Source organism: Alosa sapidissima, chromosome 12, assembly GCF_018492685.1.
Source record: "Alosa sapidissima isolate fAloSap1 chromosome 12, fAloSap1.pri, whole genome shotgun sequence".
NCBI lineage: Eukaryota > Metazoa > Chordata > Actinopteri > Clupeiformes > Clupeidae > Alosa > Alosa sapidissima.
This window is the reverse complement of record NC_055968.1, coordinates 32,742,436-32,767,122: the sequence shown is the minus strand read 5'-3', so window position 1 is coordinate 32,767,122 and position 24,687 is coordinate 32,742,436. Positions and strand designations below refer to the sequence as shown.

The 24,687-nt window shown below is 45.0% G+C and overlaps 3 protein-coding genes and 4 non-coding genes across 9 annotated transcripts in view; 2 read left to right on the top strand and 5 right to left on the bottom strand.

Annotated features, from left to right (window-relative positions):
* The first annotated feature begins 1,074 nt into the window (after positions 1-1,074).
* On the top strand, positions 1,075-1,147 carry trnaa-agc. The gene has a single exon. It is a non-coding gene; the product is annotated as a tRNA-Ala (tRNA).
* A 1,275-nt stretch (positions 1,148-2,422) lies between these two features.
* Positions 2,423-2,495, bottom strand: trnaa-agc. Its single transcript has one exon. It is a non-coding gene; the product is annotated as a tRNA-Ala (tRNA).
* A 540-nt stretch (positions 2,496-3,035) lies between these two features.
* Positions 3,036-3,108, bottom strand: trnav-cac. Its single transcript has one exon. It is a non-coding gene; the product is annotated as a tRNA-Val (tRNA).
* A 3,485-nt stretch (positions 3,109-6,593) lies between these two features.
* On the bottom strand, positions 6,594-14,505 carry rpp21 (ribonuclease P 21 subunit). Its single transcript, XM_042058090.1, has 5 exons — positions 13,986-14,505; positions 13,718-13,818; positions 13,464-13,546; positions 12,741-12,875; positions 6,594-7,245 (listed from the first exon to the last, which is right to left on the bottom strand). Exons 1-5 carry the CDS (start codon positions 14,040-14,042, stop codon positions 7,148-7,150), a joined length of 474 nt encoding a protein of 157 aa, XP_041914024.1. The 5' UTR covers positions 14,043-14,505; the 3' UTR covers positions 6,594-7,147.
* Positions 14,506-14,548: 43 nt separating this feature from the next.
* Positions 14,549-14,620, bottom strand: trnag-ucc. Its single transcript has one exon. It is a non-coding gene; the product is annotated as a tRNA-Gly (tRNA).
* Positions 14,621-16,944: 2,324 nt separating this feature from the next.
* The window catches only part of mfsd14a1 (major facilitator superfamily domain containing 14A 1), an 11,132-nt gene continuing 3,389 nt past the window's right edge, over positions 16,945-24,687 (top strand). For all 3 annotated transcript variants that reach the window (XM_042057275.1, XM_042057274.1, XM_042057276.1), the window contains exons 1-7: positions 16,945-17,224; positions 17,872-17,967; positions 18,133-18,195; positions 18,361-18,488; positions 18,775-18,889; positions 19,097-19,315; positions 24,110-24,223. In XM_042057275.1, the coding sequence (XP_041913209.1) occupies positions 17,144-17,224; positions 17,872-17,967; positions 18,133-18,195; positions 18,361-18,488; positions 18,775-18,889; positions 19,097-19,315; positions 24,110-24,223 (816 nt within the window). In that variant the 5' untranslated portion in view covers positions 16,945-17,143. The remainder of the gene's footprint in view (positions 17,225-17,871; positions 17,968-18,132; positions 18,196-18,360; positions 18,489-18,774; positions 18,890-19,096; positions 19,316-24,109; positions 24,224-24,687) is intronic.
* Positions 24,017-24,687, bottom strand: part of lrrc39 (leucine rich repeat containing 39) — a 28,300-nt gene continuing 27,629 nt past the window's right edge. Inside the window, exon 9 of the mRNA XM_042057280.1 lies at positions 24,017-24,080. The gene's annotated coding sequence lies outside the window, so the exon portion shown is untranslated. The remainder of the gene's footprint in view (positions 24,081-24,687) is intronic.

Below are 24,687 nucleotides of genomic sequence, written 5' to 3'. Positions count from 1 at the left end.
TGTGGGGGGGTAAAACCTCCGTTTGCATCTTGCAGAGTTTAGCTTGTAGATTGTAGATCAGTGTTTCTCAACCTTTTTCCCTTGAAGGCCCCCTGGCCTGCGTCTAAGACAAGCCAGGGCCCCCCTACCCGAACTACCCGCATACACACACAAAAAGAATAGTGATTAATTACAAACTTATAAGTTCAGAGGTAATAAATAGCTACATGAATTTAAACGTGGAACAAAAATATGTTTTAATTTGGATTATACAGAATTTTGATTATCCAATTGGGTGTGTTATTGGGATTTCATACATTTAATGTGCGCAAATATAATTTTGGTACCTCAGCCCAGGCAACATTTTGCAATCCAGGCATCCCCTGCAATCTCTGGCGCCCCCTAGTGGGGTCTGCGGACCCCAGGTTGGGAACCACTGCCTTAGATCACAGGAGAGACTTTTACTGGTCAAACCCACTGTTAAAACAGAGTGTGGTGAAGCTGCTGTTAACTATTGTGGATTGTGGAACCAATGGCCTAACCACATCAAAAGCGCTCCGACGACCAACCGCTTCAAGACCAGATTAAAAACTAAATTAATTTAATGTATTTTTATACCTTTTTATTTAAATGTATTTTACCATTTCACTTTGATTTATTTTTTATGTTTACATTATTTATGTTTTAGTTTTCTTATTTATTTTATATATTTTACCTATTACTATGTATCCATCATTTTTATTCATTTGACCTATTTTTATTTATTTGACCTATTTTACCATTTTTACTAAATTGTAATGGTTCCTTTTTTATGTTGCCTTTATTTTAACTTACATTCTTATCTATTTCTATTTCACTTATTTTACTACATTTACTTTATTTATTGTTTGTTTTTAAGTTTGCTCTTATTTCATTTATATCTTTTATTATTTTTTTTATTCATTTGACTACTTTTCCTATATTTTAAATGTTAGGATTTTCTTGCTGTGTTCTACTGATGAAGTAAAGCACATTAAACTGAGCTTTAAGTATACTCCACATGGAAACATGTGAGTAACCCAACTCATGATGACCCTCCCCCACAGTGTGCAGCATGGGGAATTAGCTCAAATGGTAGAGCGCTCGCTTAGCATGCGAGAGGTAGCGGGATCGATGCCCGCATTCTCCAATGAAAGTTTTTTTCCCTCTCCGTCTGAGGTTATACACATAAAATGGGAGATCACAGGAGAGACACCATGAACTTATATTAGGGGCTACAACTAGCCCTCCCCCCAGTCCTACAATGCAGCTTTCCAGAGGCCTGCTAGAATGCGTCTGGGAAAAAAGTTGCATTGGCCGGGAATCGAACCCGGGCCTCCCGCGTGGCAGGCGAGAATTCTACCACTGAACCACCAATGCATGAAGACTATAAGAATGAGACATCTATTAAATACATATACACCCGTGTCTCTATCACAAGAAATGTTTTCCCCCCATTTAAACCATTTTATTATCTGCATGGTTATTCTTATAATTTAAAATTCAATCAGTTCATTTTAAACTACTATTTTAAATGCTAATGTGATGTTTATTGTTATAGTTGTGAGTCGGTTTAGATAAAAGTACCCCCTAAGTAAACACATACAAAACAGAAACATAAAACTACATCTTAACACCACTAAATATCTTGAGAATAAACTGGAGAGCTCTGCAGTAATAAAAGTGATCTAGTTTCCTACTTCAACTACACTGTGAGCCCTTCCCCCCTCTAACGCATGCAGCTTACGGGCTACACCCATCCCCCCCCCGGACACATGCAGCTAAAGGGTGACGTGGTTTACCAGACCCCTGCAAGGCATTTGGAAGAAAAGTTGCATTGGCCGGGAATCGAACCCGGGCCTCCCGCGTGGCAGGCGAGAATTCTACCACTGAACCACCAATGCTTAGGAACTATGCGATTGAAACATGTGTTAAATACACACACACACTGTTGTTGTTTTCTATTACAAAAAATCCTTTTTTTCAATACTTGAACATATAATATTATATGTATGATATATAATGCTTATTGTTGTTATTATTTTATTGATTAACTTTAACTGTTATTTTCAATACTAATGTAATGCTTTTTGTAATTGTTGTTAGTCACTTTGAATAAAACAAAGCCTGCAGAGTAAATACATAAATCCTAAACATATATTTTAATTTTGGCAACAGCTAACCACTTCAACAGCTAACTACTACATTCAGCTACATATACAAGCAACTTGCTGATAACCAAAACCACTTCAACAGCTAACTACTACATTCAGCTACATATACAAGCAACTTGCTGCTAACCAAAACATTATTGGTGCACTAACTTTAAGGTCTTGGTCAGGATCCTTAACAACAAAATCTATAGCCCATGGTGTTTATCCCACTTTATGTCTATAACCTCAGATGGAGAGGGAAAAGATTTCAATGGAGAATGCGGGCATCGATCCCGCTACCTCTCGCATGCTAAGCGAGCGCTCTACCATTTGAGCTAATTCCCCATGCTGCACATGGTGGGGGAGGGTCATTATCAGTTGGGTGACTCACATGTTTCCATGTGGAGTAAATGTAAAAATGTTACACGTATGTAATTGTGCATTATAAGTACTGTTTTTAGGAAGAAAGGAAATACATTTTACCACATTTCCTTACAACAGTGGTTGTGAATCACAAACGTTAGCAACATACTTTCCATTTCCTGTAGCTTACTGCTATGGTCAGGAAGTTCATTATTAGCACTTCAATTTAACACACTGGATTGCACTACTAAAACACATTCAAAGACAGCCTAGGTTGCTTCTAGGTTGCAACTGTAAATGGGAGACTTTTCGAGTTACAAATGATTTAATGTACTTACTATGTTGAGACTTAACCATTTACCCATAAGTTTAATTTTACATACAAACGTCACTAACTTATCCTGTGGTTAACAATGACCAGACTCTCTCACCACTCTTGGGGGCAGTTGGCTCGCATGGCCACGCTATGGTTCACATTGTTTCGTACTTTTACTCACGTTACTTAGCAATAACTGAAAAAGCTGTTTCCGCCCGGTTTCGAACCGGGGACCTTTCGCGTGTGAGGCGAACGTGATAACCACTACACTACGGAAACTGTCTCTAGTTTGAAACGGGTGCCATTTTGAGCCATTCTTCTCGGTTGTCGTATACGAGTCGCTGAATCATTTTACAGAGTTAAACTCCGGTACTTTGGGATTTAATGAAGCCAACTGAAGAACACAACATACTGTCGTGGCAGGTTCTGGGGTCGTAATAAAGTTATAAACAATTGGAGGTTTGCCTTCAATTCAGCAAACGGTAGGCTAGCCAGTATAGGCGCACTGACAGTTCGTCTTCCAGCAGGACCACGAGAGAAGACGACGGAAGAACAGCCGAAAACTTTACCATAGAGGGTTAAAGCGGAGCTAGTAATCAAGGATCTTTGACTATACTTCATACGAGTTTTGTGCGCCTAGTTTCGGCCTCGGGACGATATTACTCACTGAAGGAATAATAGCCTATCCTACAATGTTGTCAAAGTAATAACTGTCAACAAGTCAACAATTTTATTTATCTTCAGAAAGAGGATATAATTCGACAACTGCGGTCAAAATAACCTATTGTCGAATGCGATTGGTTGTGGCTCTTTTATGTGGCTTCAGATAACACGCCTTTTATGAATGATTTCATTTGACAGTTGTGTAGGTTGTTAATCTACATTTACGGTTTTATTACAACGACCCAAACAGCCTATGGCCACGACAGACGTTGGCTTATTTTCAATTGGCAATCCCAAAGTACCGCAGGCTAATGATGTGCGGGTATGGTGAGCTTAGAGGCAGAGAGGAAGAGTAGGTGGAAATCCTACCTCACCCTAATGCAAAGCCTACACGAAATTCTGCACATTAACATTTACAACTGTTGGCGATTTTGATTATGCAACCCGCAATATCTCCTGGATGCTTGCACCCACCAGACCCGCGCACCACAAATCGCCTGCCCTGACTAAAGTAGCCTACCTGTAGTGAAGAACGCTGTCTAAGGTCCATCAGTGTTCATCTCGTGCATCTTCCAGAACATCACCAATCAGTCGATTCTGAAACTAGTGGTCTGGCTGTGGGCCTATGCCCTACATCTCTTTGTTTTGCACAACACATAAGTATAACATATACAGATATGCTAAACATGTGTAAACTATAATAATATAACATTTCACCGAGCTGTCATAACGTAGCCATTATCATTTCTTGAATAAGCCTCTCTCATCTAGCGACCATGCTGTAGGCCTAATTACAGCTTCAACAGACTTTTAAAAATCAGATATAATAGTTCGACCTCATCAAAATGTTAATACGACATCATGATTCTGATTAAGAAAATTTCACAAATCCACAAAATAACTATCTTCAATATTCAACACAAAATTTGCTACACACGCACAAGACCAGAATACATGCTGCGTGCACATGGAGCGAAAATGCTAACATGATCTTGTTAGCTAACTAACTTGCTCTGTAGAATTACTTTGCAAATACTATAATTATATCCTTGCGCATCTCCAAACAAACGTAAGGATATCATAAATACAATACACTCACCCTGATTTTGTCAACACAGCAAAAACCTTGTACACTCATGTCTTGAAAAATTGTTAAAATGTAACGCCATATAGGTCGGTTCAGCGGATCACGTTCTACTGACCATGATGTCAACTTGAGCAAGTGCGCATGTATGCAGCCGAGGTCATATGCAAATTATAACATTACTTTTTTTTTTATCAATAAATTAAAAGTCAGTGTAATTGTCTGTAAATGTATGAATTTAAAGTAACTCATTGAGACGTTTAATTTAAATCTGTATTTGTTAATAGTAATGATTATATTACCATATATTGACTAATAAGGCTGCTTCATTGATATCACTGTTGTGGCATACCTAGATAGGTAGATAGATAGATACTTTATTGAAACCCCAAGGGGAAATTCAGGGGGTCTCAGTAGCATACAGACATCACACACAACATGCACTTACAGCAGAAATGGTAAATATAAGTATAAGTATAAACATATAACCAAACTCCACTGTACAATAGAGACAGTATAGGAGATAAGAAAAACTAATAAATACTAAATATACTATATAAATTAAATGTAAAAAATCCAGTGTGCTTGAGGGTGATCAAGCATGAGACGCTTGTAGTGACAGGGCCTGTAGTTCTGTGTGTATGGTAAGGTGCTCAAGAGAGTGAGTGTCATGGTGAAGGTGCAAAAAGTAGTTCAACATTAGTCCAACAGTGCAACAGTGCAATAATAAGGTCTAGAGACCAGCATAAATAATATGGACAAATAGGAGAGTAAAGTATAATGTAGACAAGGTAATATAAAAAACTATAAAAAACTATGTCAGTGCAAGAACAGGTTGAGGTAATAGGGTTACAGCCATTCAGTATTGTAGCAGAAGCCATTGATCATGTGTGCTAATATAGCATGAAAAACAGTGTAGCAGGAAAACAGTAGTAAAAACATTAGGCTGTGGACATTAGTAAAACAGTAGTAAAACAGTAGTAAAGCAGTAGTGGCCAGTCAGTACTCAAACATGGAGAGGGTGGAGAGGCAGACAGACTAAGCAGAGAAGTCTATCTCTCCTCTTCCCTTTAGTGAAGCATTAAACAGTTCAATGGCCCTGGGGACAAATGACTTCCTCAGCCTTTCAGTTGTGCATGGCAGTGAGCGAAGTCTCCAGCTGATCAAGCTCTTTTGCTTTTTAATAGTGCTGTAGAGTGGATGGCATTCATTGTCCAAGATGTTGATCAGTTTGTTCAGGGTCCTTTTGTCAGATATTGAAGTGATGCACTCCAGTTCAGCTCCCACTACAGAACCTCTTCACAATAATCTCCATTACACAATTACAAAGGAAACTAACATATTTTGTTTTTGTACATATTTTGTACCCAGGGCTTACGGTTAGAACAGTGTTACTCATTGCGCGGCACGGTTAGAACAACACCAATACAACTGTTACTCAAGGCCTATGGTTAAAACTATTTTGGCGTGGCTTACAACAGTGAAATTAATATTCTAGAGTGGTTCGGTCAAATCACTGATGAAGATCCTACTGTAATCGAGGATCAGCATCCTATCCACCTACATGTTCAATCTCAATTCAACTCAAAATGGACACACACACACGGGGCAAAGCTGGCAGTCTCACTACACATGGGTCCGTGTGTGTTTGAATTTGCTGAACCAATTACAGCCACCTGTTTCACAGATGGATCAATACCCTGAGGTGGTATCATACTCAAACTGACAGAGTGATATGTTTGTGAGCTGTGTTCCCTCACTCTCCACCTCAAATGGTGTGTTAGTGAGCATTCTGGCACATAATGGCTGTCGTGCATCACCCAGGTGGGTGCTACACATTAGTTGTGGTTAGTAAGTTTCCCCCTTTCCCTGAAAAGCACTTTGCGTGCATTGAAAAGAAGTATATAAATGCAATGGTGTTGTTGTTATTGAGACACTTTCCATTGCCTGTCTATAAGTAAAGAGTGCCCTGCTGTCTGGGGCATGGAATTCTCAGATCGACAACACACATATTTGATACAGTTTTCCTTTTTTTAAACTTTATTCTCCACTGTAAGAGAAAACATCAAATAGTGTCCATCTGGTCAAAATTCACATATAAGTGTCTTATAACCATGTGAAAGCAAAATCATTGTTTATGAATTCTTAGTAAAACCAGCAAAAGAAAATGCAAATTATAAATAGTGTAATAACCAAACTATAATCCTGTACAGATTAAAAAACAACAACCAAATGTGTGTTTATTTACATTACAGTGCATCAGCACCTCTGGTGTCATCGCTGGCCTGTCACAGGACAGACACCAGAGTAAACTACACACGGATTAATCAGCAGCCATGGATCTTCCACTATCCCATAATAAGACCCCATTCAAAATTCAGCTCTTGGCGATCCAGAGGCTCACAGACCGATAACTTCAGAAAACAGGAAGACAGCTTCTGTCCTTCAACGCTGCTCTCTGCGACGACAGGCTGAACAACTGCTATGGTCCAGCCAGCATCACCCAGGCGTTAAATATCAGTCCGCAAGGTCAGCTGGGTTTACAGAGACCTGTCCCTCGGGTATCCAGGGTCACGGTTGTGTCAGGGCTTTCCCTTTGGAGGGGTCAGAGGTTGTGCTCTGGGACGGCCCAGCAACTGAAGCTTCCTTCTTCTGGCTGGAGGGCTCCTCTGTGGACGAGAAAAATCCCACCTGCAATGAGTCCCCCACCTGCAATGAGTCCCTCACCTGCAATGAGTATCCCACCTGCAATGAGTCCCTCACCTGCAATGAGTATCCCACCTGCAATGAGTCCCCCACCTGCAATGAGTCCCCCACCTGCAATGAGTATCCCACCTGCAATGAGTCTCCCACCTGCAATGAGTCTCCCACCTGCAATGAGTATCCCACCTGCAATGAGTATCCCACCTGCAATGAGTCCCCCACCTGCAATGAGTCCCCCACCTGCAATGAGTCCCCCACCTGCAATGAGTATCCCACCTGCAATGAGTATCCCACCTGCAATGAGTCCCCCACCTGCAATGAGTCCCTCACCTGCAATGAGTATCCCACCTGCAATGAGTATCCCACCTGCAATGAGTATCCCACCTGCAATGAGTCCCCCACCTGCAATGAGTCCCCCACCTGCAATGAGTATCCCACCTGCAATGAGTATCCCACCTGCAATGAGTCCCCCACCTGCAATGAGTCTCCCACCTGCAATGAGTCCCCCACCTGCAATGAGTCCCCCACCTGCAATGAGTCCCCCACCTGCAATGAGTCCCCCACCTGCAATGAGTCCCCCACCTGCAATGAGTATCCCACCTGCAATGAGTCTCCCACCTGCAATGAGTCTCCCACCTGCAATGAGTCCCATGAGTCCCCCACCTGCAATGAGTCCCCCACCTGCAATGAGTCCCCCACCTGCAATGAGTCTCCCACCTGCAATGAGTCTCCCACCTGCAATGAGTATCCCACCTGCAATGAGTCCCCCACCTGCAATGAGTCCCCCACCTGCAATGAGTATCCCACCTGCAATGAGTCTCCCACCTGCAATGAGTCTCCCACCTGCAATGAGTCCCATGAGTCCCCCACCTGCAATGAGTCCCCCACCTGCAATGAGTCCCCCACCTGCAATGAGTCCCCCACCTGCAATGAGTCTCCCACCTGCAATGAGTATCCCACCTGCAATGAGTCCCCCACCTGCAATGAGTCCCCCACCTGCAATGAGTATCCCACCTGCAATGAGTCCCCCACCTGCAATGAGTATCCCACCTGCAATGAGTCCCTCACCTGCAATGAGTCCCCCACCTGCAATGAGTCCCCCACCTGCAATGAGTCCCCCACCTGCAATGAGTCCCTCACCTGCAATGAGTATCCCACCTGCAATGAGTATCCCACCTGCAATGAGTCCCCCACCTGCAATGAGTCCCCCACCTGCAATGAGTATCCCACCTGCAATGAGTCCCCCACCTGCAATGAGTATCCCACCTGCAATGAGTCCCCCACCTGCAATGAGTCCCTCACCTGCAATGAGTATCCCACCTGCAATGAGTATCCCACCTGCAATGAGTCCCCCACCTGCAATGAGTCTCCCACCTGCAATGAGTCCCCCACCTGCAATGAGTCCCCCACCTGCAATGAGTATCCCACCTGCAATGAGTCTCCCACCTGCAATGAGTCCCCCACCTGCAATGAGTCCCCCACCTGCAATGAGTCTCCCACCTGCAATGAGTCCCCCACCTGCAATGAGTCTCCCACCTGCAATGAGTATCCCACCTGCAATGAGTCCCCCACCTGCAATGAGTCCCCCACCTGCAATGAGTCTCCCACCTGCAATGAGTCTCCCACCTGCAATGAGTCCCATGAGTCCCCCACCTGCAATGAGTCCCCCACCTGCAATGAGTCCCCCACCTGCAATGAGTCCCCCACCTGCAATGAGTATCCCACCTGCAATGAGTCCCCCACCTGCAATGAGTCCCCCACCTGCAATGAGTATCCCACCTGCAATGAGTCCCCCACCTGCAATGAGTATCCCACCTGCAATGAGTCCCTCACCTGCAATGAGTCCCCCACCTGCAATGAGTCCCCCACCTGCAATGAGTATCCCACCTGCAATGAGTCCCTCACCTGCAATGAGTCCCCCACCTGCAATGAGTCCCCCACCTGCAATGAGTCCCCCACCTGCAATGAGTATCCCACCTGCAATGAGTCCCCCACCTGCAATGAGTCCCCCACCTGCAATGAGTATCCCACCTGCAATGAGTATCCCACCTGCAATGAGTCCCCCACCTGCAATGAGTATCCCACCTGCAATGAGTATCCCACCTGCAATGAGTCCCTCACCTGCAATGAGTCCCCCACCTGCAATGAGTATCCCACCTGCAATGAGTATCCCACCTGCAATGAGTCCCCCACCTGCAATGAGTCCCTCACCTGCAATGAGTATCCCACCTGCAATGAGTATCCCACCTGCAATGAGTCCCCCACCTGCAATGAGTATCCCACCTGCAATGAGTATCCCACCTGCAATGAGTCCCCCACCTGCAATGAGTCCCCCACCTGCAATGAGTCCCCCACCTGCAATGAGTATCCCACCTGCAATGAGTATCCCACCTGCAATGAGTCCCCCACCTGCAATGAGTATCCCACCTGCAATGAGTCCCCCACCTGCAATGAGTATCCCACCTGCAATGAGTCCCCCACCTGCAATGAGTATCCCACCTGCAATGAGTATCCCACCTGCAATGAGTCCCCCACCTGCAATGAGTCTCCCACCTGCAATGAGTCCCCCACCTGCAATGAGTCCCCCACCTGCAATGAGTATCCCACCTGCAATGAGTATCCCACCTGCAATGAGTCCCCCACCTGCAATGAGTCTCCCACCTGCAATGAGTATCCCACCTGCAATGAGTCTCCCACCTGCAATGAGTCTCCCACCTGCAATGAGTCTCCCACCTGCAATGAGTCCCCCACCTGCAATGAGTCCCTCACCTGCAATGAGTCCCCCACCTGCAATGAGTATCCCACCTGCAATGAGTCTCCCACCTGCAATGAGTCCCCCACCTGCAATGAGTATCCCACCTGCAATGAGTCTCCCACCTGCAATGAGTCTCCCACCTGCAATGAGTGTCCCCCACCTGCAATGAGTGTCCCCCACCTGCAATGAGTATCCCACCTGCAATGAGTATCCCACCTGCAATGAGTCCCCCACCTGCAATGAGTCTCCCACCTGCAATGAGTCCCCCACCTGCAATGAGTCCCCCACCTGCAATGAGTATCCCACCTGCAATGAGTCTCCCACCTGCAATGAGTCCCCCACCTGCAATGAGTCCCCCACCTGCAATGAGTCTCCCACCTGCAATGAGTCCCCCACCTGCAATGAGTCTCCCACCTGCAATGAGTATCCCACCTGCAATGAGTCCCCCACCTGCAATGAGTCCCCCACCTGCAATGAGTCTCCCACCTGCAATGAGTCTCCCACCTGCAATGAGTCCCATGAGTCCCCCACCTGCAATGAGTCCCCCACCTGCAATGAGTCCCCCACCTGCAATGAGTCCCCCACCTGCAATGAGTCCCCCACCTGCAATGAGTCCCCCACCTGCAATGAGTATCCCACCTGCAATGAGTCCCCCACCTGCAATGAGTCCCCCACCTGCAATGAGTATCCCACCTGCAATGAGTCCCCCACCTGCAATGAGTATCCCACCTGCAATGAGTCCCTCACCTGCAATGAGTCCCCCACCTGCAATGAGTCCCCCACCTGCAATGAGTATCCCACCTGCAATGAGTCCCTCACCTGCAATGAGTCCCCCACCTGCAATGAGTCCCCCACCTGCAATGAGTCCCCCACCTGCAATGAGTATCCCACCTGCAATGAGTCCCCCACCTGCAATGAGTCCCCCACCTGCAATGAGTATCCCACCTGCAATGAGTATCCCACCTGCAATGAGTCCCCCACCTGCAATGAGTATCCCACCTGCAATGAGTATCCCACCTGCAATGAGTCCCTCACCTGCAATGAGTCCCCCACCTGCAATGAGTATCCCACCTGCAATGAGTATCCCACCTGCAATGAGTCCCCCACCTGCAATGAGTCCCTCACCTGCAATGAGTATCCCACCTGCAATGAGTATCCCACCTGCAATGAGTCCCCCACCTGCAATGAGTATCCCACCTGCAATGAGTATCCCACCTGCAATGAGTCCCCCACCTGCAATGAGTCCCCCACCTGCAATGAGTCCCCCACCTGCAATGAGTATCCCACCTGCAATGAGTATCCCACCTGCAATGAGTCCCCCACCTGCAATGAGTATCCCACCTGCAATGAGTCCCCCACCTGCAATGAGTATCCCACCTGCAATGAGTCCCCCACCTGCAATGAGTATCCCACCTGCAATGAGTATCCCACCTGCAATGAGTCCCCCACCTGCAATGAGTCTCCCACCTGCAATGAGTCCCCCACCTGCAATGAGTCCCCCACCTGCAATGAGTATCCCACCTGCAATGAGTATCCCACCTGCAATGAGTCCCCCACCTGCAATGAGTCCCCCACCTGCAATGAGTCTCCCACCTGCAATGAGTATCCCACCTGCAATGAGTCTCCCACCTGCAATGAGTCCCCCACCTGCAATGAGTCCCTCACCTGCAATGAGTCCCCCACCTGCAATGAGTATCCCACCTGCAATGAGTCTCCCACCTGCAATGAGTCCCCCACCTGCAATGAGTATCCCACCTGCAATGAGTCTCCCACCTGCAATGAGTCTCCCACCTGCAATGAGTGTCCCCCACCTGCAATGAGTGTCCCCCACCTGCAATGAGTATCCCACCTGCAATGAGTATCCCACCTGCAATGAGTATCCCACCTGCAATGAGTATCCCACCTGCAATGAGTATCCCACCTGCAATGAGTCTCCCACCTGCAATGAGTATCCCACCTGCAATGAGTATCCCACCTGCAATGAGTATCCCACCTGCAATGAGTATCCCACCTGCAATGAGTATCCCACCTGCAATGAGTCCCCCACCTGCAATGAGTCTCCCACCTGCAATGAGTATCCCACCTGCAATGAGTATCCCACCTGCAATGAGTATCCCACCTGCAATGAGTCTCCCACCTGCAATGAGTATCCCACCTGCAATGAGTATCCCACCTGCAATGAGTACCCCACCTGCAATGAGTCTCCCACCTGCAATGAGTCCCTCAGTTTATCACAAACAATACAGGAATCTAATGCAAACTGGTGTAGGAGAAAAACAGTTAAATAAATCATGTGTTGAGGAAACAAATTGCATTGGACACCTGCAAAGCGGCATTTGAGCCAAGCACTAATCATAAGCAGCCATAAGCAATAAGTAATTAACAGCTGACGAGTTTCCTGATATCAAAACAGGGCCACAGACCAACCCTGGTGTCATACAACAGCTGACCTACATAAACAAGCAAACAGTGTTGATGTGGCTGACAGAGACAGAGGGAGCAGCACTAACCATACTGTGACCGAAGCAGAGGGAGCAGACACTAACCATACTGTGACTGAAGCAGAGAGAGCAGCACTAACCATACTGTGACTGAAGCAGAGAGAGCAGCACTAACCATACTGTGACTGAAGCAGAGGGAGCAGACACTCACCCTGCTGTGGCTGATAGAGAGCAGCACAAACTCTGTGGCTGATAGGACACTCACCCTGCTGTGGCTGATTCTCCAGCTGAGCCTCTGGCTGGTCCACCCACAGGCGATGGTCGGGGTTGTTCAGCAACTTTTTTGTCTGTCCGCAGCTCAGACACCGCAGCACGGTCACACTCCTCTTCCCTCTCCGCTCTACAAACCAAGCGGACACATTAGTACACACACCCTTTTCCTTATGACATCAAACCAAGCGGACACATTAGTACACACACCCTTTTCCTTATGACATCAAACCAAGCGGACACATTAGTACACACACCCTTTTCAAACCAAGCAGACATTAGTACATGGGTCACCAAAAGTTAGTTATAAAAAGAACCATATTTGCCGAATTTTCGTCACCCAACATGCTCGAGATCAAGCAGTGACAGACAACGCACGCGCAGAGAACAATGAGGCCTGCTGGTGGTCATTTTGGTCTGGGTCATACAATTCTATGTTATATAGCTGATTCGGCCCTGGCCCCGCCCCGAATAAAGTTTGGTGACCCCTGCATTAACACCCTTTTCCTTATGAGATCAAAACACTGTTTCTTCACTTTTGTGTAGTGTTGATGCCGGCTTGCTGTCAAACAATTTGACTACTTCAGTGCCTGACTACATTGCTCTCCGAGGCAATGGTAGTTATCTTAATAAGGCCATGTAAAGATCATGAAAGAGTGATGCATGTGTAGTAGTACTACTACTCATAAACAACATCTCTTCATGTGATGAGACTTACTTCTCTGCCTGAGTGTTCCCGTCACCCCAGGAACCAATAACCCACAGCATCTCTTACAAATGGTTCTCTTCACGGAAGGATCCCTGCATGGAGATTTGGGGAAAAGCGGTCACCTGTCAGGTCACCATGTGCATTGTGCAGTCATTAAAAATAAGTTATTTTTATATGTTCTTAACAGAAAATGAGCTGAAATGATCCGAATGACCAGAACAACTTACAAGGGTTAAATATGTTGTAAACGTTATTTTACTCACTGTCGAAGAACCAGCCGACGTGCGATGGTTTTCTGGGTGAAACAGTAGAAACGAGCGAGTTCTGTGTTTTCTGGACTCTGGCTCAATACGCAATGTGCAGCCTAAAAGGGGTAACGTTAACGTTAATAAAGATTAATATACAATAATCCTACACAGGCTACTCCTGGTAGAATGCGTTCTGCCTCTGAATGTAGCAATGTAATGTTCACCAGAGGCGGCGTCTGAGCTTGTTCTAGGTAGGTTAAATAAATACGAATAGCCTACTTACTTGGTATAGGAAATTCAGTCTCTGAAAAGCTTCCTTGTCCTTGATATTTCCAGCCATAGCCTACCACCAGGCTCACTCACTGGAGCAAACTATTGACACACTCATAGACCATAGACGCATGTAGGCAGGAGACGCCAAAACAGCAAATCACTTCCTGTTAAGTCTTCTTCCTCCGTCAGGCTACCAACAATCGGTATGTTATCGCCACCTAGCGAAAAATAAGCAATAGTGTGCAAGAGTGTGCATGCTACATTGTGCCTATAATTATATTGTGTAGCCTAGCCTACGTCCGCTTTATCTGTCTTTAAACTTCAGCTGGAAAAACTCCCTCTTTCTAACTGCGCAGTGAGATTGATCTGTAACATTAGGCCTATTATAAACCCCTCAGCTCCTTGTTACAGCCGCAATCAGCGTCTCTGGCTGGTTGAAACGTCAACTAGCCTATCTCACCAAGCTACATTTCCTGCCATCCACTCATTCTTGTACTTGGTTTATCAACCGCAGCATGTGAAAGCGGTGCAAAACGAGTTTCCCCTGGTAGGCAGGCTCGTGAAAAAAGTATCTGCGTTGGCCGGGAATCGAACCCGGGTCAACTGCTTGGAAGGCAGCTATGCTAACCACTATACCACCAACGCCGATGTACAGCTAGCATACATATTTCCAAAATAAAAGCCTAAAACAGATTTAACAATATTTTAACTTATTCTGAGTGTTTGTCAAAACGACTCAAAAGTGGCTACTGTAATGAAAACACACAATCACAAGTCATACCATACTCTTTCTGTTATGCGTGCATCTGTCAATAAGGTAGTTAATTTATAACCTGTCTGCATTATGGTATTTCAGAATAAAAGTTTACTGGGTAATTTTGACATTTATTTTACATTTATTTCTCTGTTTATTTAGATCTTCACACTTACCCCCCTATTTTGAGTTTTTGCTCAAAATACTACTAACAATGGCCGTGTTTCACATCCTTTAACTTATATTCAAGTGCTTGACCTCTTTTGAAAGCAGAGGCCTTGTAGATTTAGCCTGACGAGCCAGACCCACATTAAAATGTAGGGTCTGGGAACTCACCGTTCGCAGTGCTCAGTCCGAGGGGCGGGATAATCGGTTGTCTTTCAAATTCCCTCTGCACGCAATAGGACAGCGCTATGAGTCCCATGCGTTTTCCCACCAGCGGAGCTAGTTGGCTAGTTCAAACTTTTGCCAACTTAATAAAAGTTTAACTCGTGTCACACTGTTCGCCAACAGCAACATCCATCTTATTTGTTTTTAAGTAGCAGGGAATTCAAGCCAAACCGTTGCAACTCTGCCATCAATCATTATGTTGAGCCCGCCTAACGACTCTATACACGATTTGATTGGCCTGATAGTAGTTTAATTTTTCGAGCTCACAAGCCAACGGACTAGACTAGCCCTGGCAGCATGTAATTTGCTGCCACTAGGGTGCGTCTAGATTTCTAGGCTATTGTAGATTATTTTAGTACCAATATATTGACTGTGTGCTGAACTGTCAGAGTGGCAAAGGGTAGAATAATGGGGGGGGGGGGGGGTTAGGCGGTTTTGTACATCTCTGGAAATGACCACATTCTGCCCTCTTGGTCATTTATTTTGTCTTGGAAACACAACTGAGGCCCACTACCAGGTATTGTGAATCTGTATCTCAAAGTGGATCAATATAGAATGAAATATGAGTACTTTAGACCATTATTTGCCAAGGTATGCTCATGCGTTTTGTAAAATGCCCTATGGGAACTCCCCATACGACTTTTGGTTACCCAAAATGCATACTGACAATAAAAGGCTTTATTGTGTGGCAACCTCTTGGTGTAGAAGCATAAAATCCTGGTCTCAAATGAAAGGCAAAACTTTGAAGTTTCTTTTGACATATAATGACTACACAAAATACGGAATGATTACACAAAAGTCTCTATTTTTGCATTTGTTGGTTCAATAGATGTGTATAAGATGGGACTACACGTCTGCACAACTAATATTGGATAAAACAACATGAATTTACAGGGATTCCTGTCAATATTTCAGTACCCGGTATGCTGCATCTACTTATTGCTAAGGGATATACACTGCAGCTAGAAAGTAGGGAGGCACCAAAGGCCTGACACACACACCAGTGACGCAGCACTCCTGCTGCCAAATCCGTGGCATTTGAACATTAACCTCAAATCCGTTGCATGTACTACAGGTCAGACAACAGAATGTTTTCAGCTGGAGGCTTTCAACTTCACTGTAATAAGCTCCGTTTCCTGCCCACTGCTACATTTTACATTGACTATTTGTGCTGAGAGGATAATCATATTCTGCGAGACAATGCACAGTTTACATTCAATTCTATTTATTTTTGACTTGTTTGTGTGTGATATGTTAACAATTGCTGCTTCATATGAATGAATAAAGTAATATCTATCTACAGTGCCTACAAAAAGTATCCCCCCCCCCCCCCGGATATTTCCATTTTTACTGCTTTTATGAATGGAATCTTGATCAATTTAATGTGGGGCCCTTTTTATATAACAAAAAACTCATCTTAAATAAAAGGGGAAATATCCACGGTGGTCGAAAACTTTTTATAGCACTGTATCTATCTATCTATCTACATCAAATGGTGTGATGCATTACCATACTGTCTTTTACAAAAGGACTTAGACATGTACAATTATAGCCTAGTTCAGACTCTGGCTACCTTTCTTGTTTTTGTATAGGCCTAGGCTTACACACCAAAATATTCTGTATGACTGACAAGATGTCCACATTTGATTTCTGAGGGCTAGGCTAATAACTCTTGTTATAATTGTATAATAATAAACAAAGCATCTTTCTATGGCAACTATTTTCTGCTGCGACTGTAAACGTAACAGGAAGTCAAAGACAGAACAAGTGGGCGGGGGATGTGACGTTATTACAGAGGAGCAAAATCGTATGATGCGACGTCATGACGTTCCCAGTCTGTTTGATTTTGTGAAGATGGCGGCGAGTACGTGAATGGCTGAAGAGGACCTGAGCAACAAAAATTTTCATTCCATTATATATTCTTTTCTGACGCCGTTTAATATATATTACGATCCGATGAACGAATGTTTCAATATAGTAACAAGTTAAGTAGATTTTCTAAAAAGAAGTATTAGGATGGTAATATGACACAGAGCAAAAAGAAGAAACGGGCGAATCGCAGTCTTCTGCTGGCTAAAAAAATCATCATCAAGGATGGAGGGACAGTGAGTACCCGATTGGAAATTACTTTCTGTTTCGATCACGTTGGGAAAGAGCAGTGAATTCGAGCTGTAACGACACATCGTTAATGTGCTTAGCATCGGTGTCTTGGACTGTATCGTTAATGTTAGCGCTTAACATAAAGAGTCCAGCGCATAATTATTGTGTGGAAGTTTGGCTACCTTCTTCCCTCCCTTCCCCCGCTTCACGCTGTAGCCAGCCACAGGTTTCATCACAACAAGCACCAGATGTCAACCAGGCGAGCAGACAACAGACGTTAGATAACAGTTGCCTGCTACCTGGGCAGAACAAGGTGTCATTATCGAGGGCTGCGCCATACAGACTGTCACCGCAATCCTGGAACTAGTTGTTAGTTACTGTAGGTTAGGCTAGTGTGGGGCAAGTGTGTGACCACCCAGTCCCCGCACTCTGCAAGATGCTGACCTTTTTAATGGATGAGAGGCTTAACATGTAAACTTGACCAGCTAACTGTTGAAACTGGCAAATCCAGCAGCTTAATGTTACTATCAAGCTAACTCTGACTAGATCTATGCTAATACTTACTAGCAGGAGTTTGTAGAGTAAAATCCATCATTTGCTTAGAAAATGTCTCTAAATGTTGCTGAAGTTTGTGTTACCGCCTCGTTTTCAGTCACAAGGCTTCGGGTCGCCCAGTGTTTACCATGCCGTCATCGTCATCTTCCTGGAGTTCTTCGCGTGGGGTCTCCTCACTGCTCCTACGCTGGTGGTAAGTGGGCTGCTAAACGCTGAGGTGTCACTAGCAAGGCCACTCAGACAGATCTATTTCACTGAGACTATCAGAAAAATGGGCTTGCCATGCATGTCAGGGCTGTATTCGCAGAATGAGGAAGAATGTTCAGCTGCCTAACTGTTGTGGTTACTCCGTTCTCAGGTCCTCCACGAGACCTTCCCTAAGCACACGTTTCTAATGAATGGCCTGATTCAGGGAGTTAAGGTATGTTAAAGCATCTCATGACTTGGGCTGTTTAGCTCTCACTCACTAATTGAAAAATCTACTACGTAATTGTTGTCACTCACTAGGTCTGTGTGTGTGTGTGTGTGTGTGTGTGTGTGTGTGTGTGTGTGTGTGTGTGTGTGTGTGTGTGTGTGTGTTCTGCAGGGCCTGCTGTCGTTTCTGAGCGCTCCTTTAATCGGGGCTCTATCAGATGTGTGGGGGCGGAAGTCCTTCCTGCTGCTCACAGTGTTCTTTACCTGTGCCCCCATCCCGCTCATGAAGATCAGCCCTTGGTATGTCACCACACCGCTGTGTGTGTGTGTGTGTGTGTGTGTGTGTGAGAGTGTGAGAGAGAGAGAGAGAGAGAGAGGGGATGTTAATGTGTAATCAGGCAGACCAACATACAGATGCAGAGAGCAGTATGTTTTTCATGAGTTATTATACAACGGGTTGATGTTTTACAGAGAGAGCCATAGACATAACCTTTACCTGTCTGCAATCTGAGTTTCTTTGTGTGTGTGTTCATATGTGTTTGTGTTTGTGTGTGTGTGTTCATATGTGTTTGTGTGTGTGTTTCAGGTGGTACTTTGCGGTGATCTCTGTGTCCGGGGTGTTTGCCGTTACGTTCTCGGTGGTGTTTGCCTACGTGGCAGACATCACACAGGAGCATGAGAGAAGCATGGCATACGGCCTGGTGAGTGTGTGTGTGTGTGTGTGCGTGTTTGTGTGTGTGTGCTGTGCATGTGTGCGTGCGCAACATGATGTATAACCCGGTGAGAGTTTGTGTGTGCGCGTGTGCACATGTGAGGAACATGGCGATGGATGAATTCAGCCTGTCAGCCTTCATGAAATTTTTATTTAGATTCAGATTCATAGACTCCTGACTGTGTGTGTGGTGCAGGTGTCTGCCACTTTTGCGGCGAGTCTGGTGACGAGCCCGGCGATCGGGGCGTACCTGGGCCGTGTGTATGGGGACAGCCTGGTGGTGGTGCTGGCGTCGGCCATCGCCATGCTGGATATCTGCTTCATCCTGGTGGCCGTGCCGGAGTCGCTGCCCGAGAAGATGAGGCCCGCCTCCTGGGGAGCGCCCATCTCATGGGAGCAGGCTGACCCCTTCGCCGTGAGTACTCCAACATGTGTGTGTGTGTGTGTGTGTGTGTGTGTCTCTCTGGCTGATCCATTCGCCATGAGTACCCCAGCAGCTCATGATTTACGGGCATATTTTTCTCTTCTTTAGCCTGTGTGTGTGTCTGGGTGTCATTTCTCTGTGTGTGTGTGTGTGTGTGTGTCATTTCTGTGTGTGTGTATATGTGTGTGTCATTTCTGGTTTTGTGTGTGGGTGTGTCGGTCTCATTCCCTGTGGGTGTCTCAACCACAGACGTTTCCCTTCCCTGTGTGTGTGTGTGTGTGTGTGCGTGCGTGCGTGCGTGCGTGTGTGTGTTCCTGATTCCACACGTGTTCCTGATTCTGGGTCAGGTACTGTGTAAGGCAAGGCAAGTTTGTTTATATGGCGCATTTCATACACAGTGGTAATTCAATGTGCTTTACATAACCAAAACAAAGAATACTAAATAAGAGTGAATAAAACTATGATAGGGCAACGATAAACAAAAGCAACATAAATTACATAAAAATTGCATAAAAGCACAAAATGCATTTGGTTAAGTGTATTTGAGTTAGCAGAAAGCATCTGAGAACAGTTTGGTCTTAAGTCTAGATTTGTTGTCATCCGGAAGTTGACTATGATTCACTATGTTTTATTCTGAGTCAGAACTTCTGACAGTGGTTTTTCCAACCAATATTTCTCCTGTGACCCGAGAGGTGTTGGGGGGAAGTCTACTACTAAAGCATGTCTTGCAGGTAATTGGGTCCCGTTCCATTTAGTGATTTATAAACTAGCAGTAGTGCTTTAAAGTAAATTCTGTGACTTATTGGAAGCCAATGCAGGGACTTAAAGGAACACAGCAACTTTTGGGGAAATTAGCTTAGCTGCTGTCTACTCCTGAGTTAGATAAGAGGATACAAACCCAGTCTGACTCTGTTAGCTTAACATAATTCACTGAGTGTGCAATAACCCAGCCTGACTCTGTTAGCTTAGCATAATTCACTGGAGTGGGTTACACCAGTTAGCTTATGGCTGCCGTTTAGCTATAGGGACCTTGTTTCAGATAAAGGTAAAAACTCAAGGTTTTGTGTTCAAATAAGATCATTAATTCAAAATGAGATCAGATTTTTCGAAGCCCTAGTTTTACTGTAAGTGTAGTTGTAATATGATTTTTGTGGTTGTTCTAGCACAGGCAGGAGATTTGACTGGTCTATACTGTAAGATAGATACACTCTATTCGCCATAGTCGCACTGGGTCCCAGCTTTACTATGCACAGAGAATCACAGGCTCAGTCCCTGCAAGCGCCTCTAGATTGATTAATCACCACTATGTGGATACTGTTTTTAGAACTGATTTAGATTAAGTGTTAGTTAGTATAATTTGTATTTTAGGATATTTAGTATATTCTTTATCTTCTACTGTCCTTAATGCTTAGTTGTGTTTTTATATTATATACTTTTAATTACTTTTTCTGCTGTTAGTGAATGTGTGTGTGTTGTCTGTATGCTACTGAGACCTTAAATTTCCCCTGGGGATCAATAAAGTATCTATCTATCTATCTATCTATCTATCTATCTATCTTGTTCTCAAAAAAAGAAAGTACAATTTGTATTTTAGGGATTGAGAACATATCATACCATCGTCTGCAATCAGAGTCAGTGATTTGTTCCCTGCTTCCATCTGTATCACTGCATAGCTCTGCGAGGTACCATGTGCTATGTGCTGGCTGGGAATATCAAGTGCAAGGCTGTTACTGACAATATTGAGGCAGATTAAGAGATCCTTCTGAACAGGGGAGGTGGTGCCTTTTGGGTGCTCTATGAGTTGCGAAAACCGCTCAAGGTCAGCTGGCAATCGGCAGCAGCTTCCGCATACTTGCAGAGACCTTCAGGTGATTGGGTGTTGGGTGGTTGGGGGTTGGGTGGTGATGAGAAATCATATTGGTTCTGTTTCCACATGCTCACAGTCTCCATTGGGCCTCTGAGGCCCTGGAGAAGTTGTTGTAGATGGTTCATTCATAGGTTGTAGACTAGTTGGTTGTATCTGTTAGGACACACACACACACACACACACACACACACACACACACACACATTTTAACCTGTGTGTAGAGAGCTGCAGGATTGTCTTTATGAGGTCAATATCTCCGTTGTTGTGAGTAAATAAAAGGCTGCTAGTAAAGGCCTCCCATTCCTCAGGAAGACAGTGGTTCTGTAATCTGACTTAAGTGAGTGTGTCACATCACGTGGGAGGAGTGAGGTATAGTGAGGAAGTGTGTGTGTGTGTGTGTGTGTGTGTGTGAGACTCTTCTTTGTTGCCAGGTTGAATAAAAGGTCAGGACTGGAGTCTCTGCTCTCCAGTGAAGCTGCTTTTTGTTTGTCAGTTCTGAGTTCTGTGGCTCTGTGTGTCACATCACGTGGGAGGAGGAGTCAATTGGTGTGTATCAGGAGTGATGTTTAGTGAGGAACTGTGTGTGTGTGTGTGAGTGAGTGTGTGAGACTCCTTTGTTGCCAGGTTAAAAAGCAGGTCAGGAGTCTCTGCTCCCACTGAAGCTGCTTTTGTTCGTCAGTTTTGAGTTTTGTGGTACTTTTCTGTTTGGTGTAGTTCTTTGTGCTACATTGTTGGTTGTGTGTGTGTGTTTTGTGTAGTTCTTTGTGCTGCATTGCTGGTTGTGTGTGTGTGCGTGCTTGCATTCGTATCGAACACCTCTCTCTCCTGCGTCGTCTGCAGTCCCTGAGGAAAGTCATGCAGAACTCTACAGTGCTGTGTTTGTGTGTGTGTGATCATATCCTAGCCACACACACACACACACACACACACACACACACACACACACACACAGTGTTGTCACAATACCAAAATTATGACTTCGATACAATACCTGCCATAAATATTTTGAGACTCGATACTGAAACGATACCACGGCGAAATCCTAAAATATTTGGAAAAGAAAGGATGCAGACCTACTCCAAGTGTACAGATTCATTTTTGTTGAATTTGTTGCACTTTTGTAGTGTGCAGGTCAACTCTGAGTTCTAAACTTTCTACATGTTTATTATTTTTTATTGTCAGTAAAATAGTAGTTTGTGTGATTAAGTCATTTATTGTTTGTTCTAGTTCATTTACATTGTGTGTTTTGACAACAAATTGCCTTTAAATAGCCAAATTGGGCTAGATCAAGGTCAGTGTTTAAATTACTGCATGCAAATCACTAAATGCTATGCAGAATTGCCATTAGGCCATCTGATGTAGGCCAGCCTTGGCCTTCCAGTGTTTATGGGATTTTTTTGATAGTTGCAAAGGGGGAAAAAAAGTGAAGATATCCGCACACTGTCTTCTTCCCAGTGCTCCCAGTGTGATTTAATAAGTACGTTTCAACCACTCAGGTCTTTGTGAGACGCCATTACATGTTGCAATGTATCTGTGTGTGTATTCCTACATTATGTCTATTTCTTTGATATTTAACATAATTTGCTACCACATAGCCTAAGCCGCCATTATTATTATTATCAACACACTTTGTTGGCATTCTGTGGGCTTTAATGAGTGCATTTCGGGTATCCTATCCTACATCTAGGAAGTAATTATTGAACAAATAGATTGTTTGCAAGTTATGGTAAAGTTATAGCGTGAACATTGCGCTGTCATCATGTTAGCACACTATGATAAGTCGTTATGTATGTCTTCTCAAAATTCACTGATGAAGGAACCACACTTAGGCGATAGCCTTAGCCTTTAACTGAGGTGATGAACTTGGCACTGATCATGTAGTGGTGTTTTCTATAACCTAGTCGTTGTTATTTGTACCTGTTGGCTTGCCTTCAATATCTGCGATGTAACGGCTTCTACACACAGTTGCGTTCCGTCAACGCATGCCAGTGGGCGTTTCCGACGGTAGCTATGCAAATGACTTGAAGTATAACCGTAATTTGATTGGTTGGTGCTGTCCGTCGATTGGCTTGATTGGTCTGTCGGTGCAGCAACAGCTGAACTTCTCAACGCGACGCGACGGACCCACAATTCAGTTCGGCAACAGATGACGTGAGCCCATATAAGTGAATGGGATGCGTCTCCAGCACTGCAACGCACGCAGCTGTGTGTAGAGGCCGTAACTGAAATAGTTCCAGATTTCACTTCAAACTTTTGTTTGATCCACAAGCTGAGGACTGTCAGCAAAGAACTTGTGTTGACGTTTGCTGCGCACTCACTCACATACTCAGAGCTGCCTGCTTGACACGCCCACTTGTCTAGATGCGTGCAAGGAGCATGGAGAGTGGGAGCCGTTCACACAGACACAGAACGCTATTGTTTTAATAAACTATCAATTCTAAAAATGTTGGAAATTGTATTGTTTTTTTGCGTGAGAGTATCCTGATCCCTTTCTTGTGTCGGAACACTACACACAGACACACCACACACACACACACACAGAGGAGTATACCTTGCTGATCGGGGTCAGCGGTGCGGGACACCAGCGCGCTCACTGCAGGAAAAGTGATGCTGGACATGGCGGCCACTGCACCCGCTGCCGTGTGTGTGTGTGGGGGGGGGGGTAAATGTGTGTGTGGGTAAATGTGTGTGCATGCTTGCGTGCGTCTCTTGACACTTCTCTGTGAAAAGTCAAGCAGGACTTTACAGTGCTGTGAGTGTGTATCTGTCTGATGCCTCTGCTCCTTCTCCCAGTCTCTGAGGAAAGTGGGGCAGGACTCTACTGTGTGTGTGTGTGTGTGTGTGTGTGTGTGTGTGTGTGTGTGTGTGTGTGTGTGTGTGTGTGTGTGTCTCTGACTTGTCTCCTCTCTCTCTCCTAGTCTCTGAGGAAAGTGGGGCAGGACTCAACAGTGCTGCTGATCTGTATAACGGTGTTCCTGTCTTATCTACCTGAGGCCGGACAGTACTCCAGCTTCTTCCTCTACCTGCGACAGGTGAGCTATCTCTCTCTCTCTCTCTCTCTCACTCACACACACACACACACACACACACACACACACGGCAAATACATACAGCAGTGGTGGTGGCAGCCAGGAGATGGATGTGTTTAGGCTCTTGGGCATCTCATTCTCACAGGAAACAGCAGGAAACGGTTGGTGTGTGTGTGTGAGACAAAGGGGAAACTGCTATAGTTGGGCAACAGTGTGGCTCTCAAAAACCAATTCATTGTGGTTTTTGGATATACCGGTTAACATTAGGAGAGAGGATGTTGCAAAATGTTGGATTCCTTTGCCTTTGTTGCTGTAAGGTGTGTGTGTGTGTGTGTGTGTGTGTTGTGTGTTGATGTAAGGTATGTGGTGTGTGTGTGTGTGTGTGTGTTGCTGTCAGGTATGTGGTGTGTGTGCGTTACTATAAGGTGTGTGTGTGTGTGTGTGTGTGTGTGTGTGTGTGTCTTGGG